Raw genomic sequence first — 6,600 nt, 5'->3', positions numbered from 1 at the left:
TCTTTCTTTCTTTCTTTCTTTCTTTCTTTCTTTCTTTCTTTCTTTCTTTCTTTCTTTCTTTCTTTCTTTCTTTCTTTCTTTCTTTCTTTCTTTGTTTCTCGAGACAGGGTTTCTCAGTAGCTATGGAGCCAGTCCTGGAACTTGCTTTGTAGACCAAGCTGGCCTCAAACTCGCAGAGATCCACCTGCCTCTGCCTTCTGAGTGGTGGAATTAAAGGCACGTGCCACCACCACCCGGTATGATTTTCTTATATAAAATATTACCATATTATTTTGTTTTCTTTTTTGTTTAATGATTTATTTTTATTTTATGTGTGCTAGTGTTTTGCTAACATGTACGTCTGTGTGAGGGGACTGGATCCCCTAGAGAGTTGTGGGCTGCCATGTGGGTGCTAGGAATTGAATCCAGGTCCTCTGGAAGAGCAGCCAGTGTTCTTAACCTTTGAGCCATCTCTACAACTCATTTTTGTTGTTTTGAGATTAGGTCTTATTCCGTAGCCCGGGCAGGCCTGGAATTCAAGTAATCCTCTGCCTCAGCCTGCTCGGCACTCACTAGGATTGTAGACACCATGCCCAGCTCTGTGTTTATATAGGACCCTATTTTATCTTAGATATAAGTTAACATTTTAGCGAGGAAGGAAAAGAACCCGCATTATAAGTATATGCTTTTATTTAATCTTAGCTTTATTTGTGCAGCACCTTGAGACAGGGTCTGACTTTGTAGCCCTGTTTGGCACATAATTTACTATGTAACTAGGCTGGCCTACAACTCACAGAGATCTATCTGTCTCTGCCTCCTGAGTGTTGGGATTAAAAGTGTGTACCACCACAACTGTCATAGCTTGATTTTTTAAAGGTTTATATCTTAAAAACTTTGAAGCAGGTCCTGATAGATTTAATTTTAGGGGTTTTGTTTTTAGACAGGGTCTATGTGGCCCAGGTCGGCTTTAAACCTGCTATGTAGGTAAAGATAATCTTCAGCCCTGGTCCTCCTGCCTCCACACAGATAAAAAATATGTGCCACTGGGCCTGAGTATATAGCTGTAATCTTAAGAAGTAAATTGATAAAATGCTAATTTACTTACAGTGTTTAGACTTGTAACATTAATGGTTTGAAGCTACACCACTCAAAATAGAAAATAAACCTTTGATCAGTTCTTTGAGGGAAAGGAACCAGTCATCTCACCTTCTTGCATGTAAACTCTAGCACTGTGCCTAGCACACAGTTAAAATGGTCTGAAGTCCTATCTAAAAAAGCAACTAAAAAGTATTACTATTTTCTATGTCTAAAAAGAAATGGCTCAGTGGTTAAGAACACTGGCTGCTCTTCCAGAGGTCCTCAGTTCAATTCCCAATAACTACATGATGGTTCACAATCATCTGTAATGAGACCTGGTGCTCTCTTCTGCCCTGCAGGCATACATGCTGACAAAACATTGCATACATAATATATGTGTGTGTGTGTGTGTGTGTGTGTGTGTGTGTGTGTGTGTGTGTGTGTGTGTAAAACATGAGGGCCTGCTTGTTGGGGTTTCTGTCCTGCCTGGTTCCCACAGTTGTTAGGTCTCAAAGAATCACACAGAAGGTCTACATAAGTTATAAAACTGATTGGCCCATTAGCTCAGGCTTCTTATTAACTCTTATAACTTATTTAGCCCATTATTCTAGTATATGCTAGCCACATGGCTTGGTACCTTTTTCAGCGGGGCAGGTCACATCTTCATTCTTCAGTGTCTGGACAGGACTGAGGAGGAATGAGCTTCCTCCTTCCCAGAATTCTCCTGTTCTCATTGCCCCGCCTCTACTTCCTGTCTGGTTGTCCCATCTATACTTCCTGCCTGGCTACTGGACAATCAGCAATCAGCATTTATTTAAAACATAATTGACAGAATACAGAACTGTCCCACACCATACATATACATATATATGTTCTAACTATACCACTAAAATTTAGAAGTGAAATTGTTATAAAACTATTGAAATGATTACAAAGCATCTTTAAAAAGTATAAGGAGTCTGATTTCCTCAAGTGAGACCAGAAACACAAATTATTAGCTACATTGATAAACTGATGCATAATGTGTATCACCAGAAAAAGGCATTCTTACCTCTTGGATTTGCATCCATATCTCCAGATGTAAGGCCAATCAGGTTGGGACGCTGTGTCTGTGCTCTTGAAAAGAATTGTCTATACTGTGATCTGCCAGAACTGGTGATACTAGGAGCTTCAGGGTTATAACCATCAGGTTCATATGTATCTGAAAAAAAAAAAAAAAAAACCCACTTAGATAATCAGAGAGTGCTCGAATTATTCCCTTGTTACTAAAAATAGTTGTTCAAGTTATGTGTTCTTCAAAAAATATAATTCTAGGGCTGGAGAGATGGCTCAGTGGTTAAGAGCATTGCCTGCTCTTCCAAAGGTCCTGAGTTCAATTCCCGGCAACCACATGGTGGCTCACAATCATCTGTAATGAGGTCTGGCCTGCAGACATACACACAGACAGAATATTGTATACATAATAAATAAATATATAATTCTATCATCTGCATACGTTTCTCTTTGAGTTCTATCGGACATTCCTTTTAGGAGTAAAAGTAAACCGTACTACTACTACAAGCATACAGACATTCAAATGCATACAGTGTTTACTCTCAATCCATTCAGCAATGTCTATCCTGTATACTAATCACTTAATCTAATAACAATACATATTTTCATCACCAATTTTCACATACATGAACACATTATTCAGATTGTTGTGTCTCAATTTCTAGATATTTCTGTAATCAACAAAAAATAATTTTTTTTTAGATAAAGAAATAATAACTTGTTTCCTATCCAAAGCGTATTTCAAATAAAAAGGCTAGGTATTTATAATTATCTTAATACCACCCTATTATTCACCAATGTATTTTTTTTATATTTCTCATACTTTTTCTGAAACAAAAAAAATCACTTTGAAAATTCTAACTCCAAGTAACTATTTTATTAGTGTTAAAAGCAATTCTGAAAGGAATGACAGAAACCCCAAATGGCACATAACTTATTCATATTCTACATCAAATCAGAGTAAAACAGACTGAAGACACTGTTTTTCATGGTTATGGTTCAGAAGCTCTTGTGTTTCTTCCCTTTTTTACCATAATGGAAAATATATTTAATGATTCATATAAAGTTCAAGCTACAAGATCAATCTCATTCAGATCTTTACTAATGGTTGCCACTTAGATGGTACAAAATGTAGGTTCACAAATGATCTACTTGCTGGAGAGATAGCTCAGTGGTTAAGAGAACATGCTACTTTTGCAGAAGACCCAAACTGGGTTCTCAGCACCCACATTTGGTTCACAACCACCAGTGAACAACCCCATATCCACAGGATCCAACACCCTCTTCTGGATGGGGTGGGCACCTGTACTCACATACATACACCCACACCCAGACTTACACACACAGTTAATTTAAAAGTAGTAAAATAAGTGAGGTGTGGAAGCAACACCTTTAATATCTGCACTTGGGAGGCAGGCACAAGTGGATCTTTGTGAGTTTGAGGCCAGCCTGATCAACATGGCTAAGTTCCAAGCCAGCAAGACTGATATAGTGAGACTGTCTCAAATAAAATAAAATAAATTCTTAAAACAAACAATCCCCCTTAGGAATTTCCAGATTTCTAAAAGTATAAATCTTTAGCCACTGTCTAAATAAGTTAAATCTCTCTCACCCTCTCAGAGCAAAGCTTGCCCTGAGTACTGTATTTCCCCCAACTTCCAGTTCCATGAGCATATTCTCCCTGCACAAAACACCAACTTCAAGTTTAGAACAATTAAATGATACTGAGGAACAACCAACTGAGACATAGGCCACCAAAACTAAAACTGCTGGTCAATACTTCTTCACATCCACATATCCCCTCACTTTCTTTCCTTCCACTTTTTAAGACAGTTCATGGCGTGGTATAGAACGTCAACAGATTAAATATTGATTCTCTCTAACAAAATGATGATTTTGAAAATTAGTCACCACTGAGGTCTATAGTCCCTCCTCAGAATAGAATGGCTAAGGAAAGTTAATAAATTATTGTAATAATGATGTTCCTATTATAGGATTTACACTCATTCTTAATGCTTCTATTCAGCCTACAGTTTCCTAATGATGACCTAATAGAACCAAACTCTCTCTGTCAGAGCATTCTTGGACATCATACTGATTTTGTCAGCTCCTGCTCTGAGTCCTTCCCTTTTTTTCCCCATGTACACACATGAATGTGAAGACAGAGGTCAATGCATGGTGTTTTCCTCAATCCCTCACCATCTTATTTCCTGAGATAAAGTCTTTCATTGATATTTAACTACAGTGGCTGGCCAGCAAACCCCAGGAAGTTCTCTCAACTCAGCCTCTGGTGCCAGAATGATAGGCATATGTCATCATGCCCAGATTTTTATGTGGGTGCTGGAGATTCAAATTTAGTTCTTCACAAAATTTGGGGGCAAGGATTATGCTGAATGATCCATGCCCTTAATGTTTTTGTTCATTTAAGTCAACTAGACAGAATTATTATTTATCAAGAGAAAAGTGTGCTTTAATGGAGTATAGCTTAAAAGCAGGGCCTATCTATTTTTTAAATTTAAGTATGTTAAATATCTGAGTAATAGTTTGAGGACGATATGTAAAATAACAAATTCCACAGATTCCACAGTTATGCTGTCCTGGCTAGTTTTATGTCAACAAGCTAGAGTTATCTGAAAGGAGAGAACTTCAATTGAGAAAATGCCTCCTTAAGATCCAGCTGTAAGGCATTTTTTTAAATCAGTGATTGATGGGTAGGGCCCAGACCATTGTGGGTGGTCCTGGCTTCTATAAGCAAGCAGGTTGAGCAAGCCATGAGGAGCAAACCGGTAAGCAGCGCTCCTCCATTGCTTCTACATCAGCTCCTGCCTCCAGGTTCCTGCCCTGTTCCTTTGACGATAAACTGTGATGTGGAAGCATAAGCCAAATAAACCCTTTCCTCCCCAAGTTTCTTGGGTTGTGGTGTTTCATCACAGCAATGGTAACCCTCCAAAGACATATGCCAACTTTAAAAATTAACAAAATAAACACTATTTTAATATTTAAGCAAATCAACAAAGTACGGTCCAAAGTTTTCAATCATTGTCTAGCATGAACAGAAACTCTCCCACAGTTGAGGCTACATAAATGTTTGAAATTTATACAATCAAATGACCTACCTAGTTCTATGATCACTGTGTACACAGAACCCCAATACATGCAATGGTTCTACAGTCAGATCAGGCATGGTAGCACACAACTGCAAACCTAGAACAGCTGATTCCATGTTCAAGGCTAACTTGGGCATATAGTAACCCTCTTTTGTTTTTAAAAAGCCCTTTAGTTAGTTCTGAACTAACTAAAGGAAATGTGAGAATCTAAAGGCAAAGTGAGGAAATCGAATTTAAATAGAGAGACTAACAAGATACCAACAAAGTATAGCACAGATCTTCAAAACACATATCAATAGGGCGAAATAATTTTTAAAAATATTACAGTCATCATGATCAATCTATCCAAATGGAGTAGAAGGGAAAAACTATGTTTATCCACGAGCAGCAAGAAACCTGAACTTCTGTTTTATTTCAAAGAATAATTACCCTAGTTTTTCTTGTAATGTGTAAGTAATTAAGTAGAAAATACTCAAGCAGATACCATCTTCCTATCTACCTTAAGGAAGATGTGACTGTTACCAAGGCACTGAATGTAAATATACAGGACAACAGAGATGACGGACACACACAGAGGGCCTAATCATCAACAACCACTAGGGACAAACCACAGAAGCAGAGAAACAAAGAACACTCTACCCAAGACTTTAAAGGGAACTTCAGACAGGTCAGATTCCCAGGTCATCTGATATGTTAGGCTGACCAGTTTCAGGTATGAAAGATCAGTGAGGTGGATGGCCATCTGAAGCAAAGCTTACCTGGGACCAGAGGGGTGGGGCTGGAGACTGAGGTATGATACCCAATGGAGGATCCCATGAGGTTTCGAGGTGGCACCAAACGAGCTGCCAACAGAGGAGGCGGTGTCCCCAACTGAAGTCGCTCAGATGCAGCAGCACCATGTTCACGAGAATACATGGGCTGTCCTACAGAGGAAAGAATAGGAGGGCAGCTGGGATTGAAAGTCACAAGCTTGCTTTTCTGAGGCAGTGATGTACTTCCTGACACTGTGAGCCAAGAACAGAGAAATTACAACAACAAGAACAGTAGTGAGAAAGACATTATTGAGATTCTAACTCAAGAAAGCACAGACATGCAACTAGGTCAGATGCCTCAAGGTACAAAGAAGCTAGCATTGTGCAATCTGCCTTTCAGAATATTCTCTTTCTCCTCCCTCTCTCCTGAAAGAGGTTTGCTTGCCTCAAAGTTACTATATAGCTGAGGCTAACATTGAACTCCTGACCCTATTGCCTCCATAGCCCAAGTTCTGGAAATGCAGGTATACAACACCATACCTGACTTTCTATTATTTTGAATCATAAATGGAGTAAATGTACGCTATTTTATCTAAAGATGAACAATGAACCATCAAGTTACAGAAAGGCAC

The 6,600-nt window shown here is 38.7% G+C and overlaps 1 protein-coding gene across 2 annotated transcripts in view; it reads right to left on the bottom strand.

Annotated features, from left to right (window-relative positions):
* The window catches only part of Rbm27 (RNA binding motif protein 27), a 69,482-nt gene that overhangs the window by 21,438 nt on the left and 41,444 nt on the right, over positions 1–6,600 (bottom strand). The window contains exons 9-10 of one of the 2 annotated variants that reach the window (XM_005356041.2): positions 5,975–6,139; positions 2,108–2,257 (exon numbers count right to left, since the gene is read on the bottom strand). In XM_005356041.2, the coding sequence (XP_005356098.1) occupies positions 2,108–2,257; positions 5,975–6,139 (315 nt within the window). The remainder of the gene's footprint in view (positions 1–2,107; positions 2,258–5,974; positions 6,140–6,600) is intronic. The other variant, XM_005356042.2, reaches the window with a different exon arrangement.

Source organism: Microtus ochrogaster, chromosome 18 (genome assembly GCF_000317375.1).
Source record: "Microtus ochrogaster isolate Prairie Vole_2 chromosome 18, MicOch1.0, whole genome shotgun sequence".
In the NCBI taxonomy this organism is placed as follows: domain Eukaryota; kingdom Metazoa; phylum Chordata; class Mammalia; order Rodentia; family Cricetidae; genus Microtus; species Microtus ochrogaster.
Note: the sequence above shows the minus strand (reverse complement) of the source record. Positions and strands in the feature narration are given on the sequence as shown.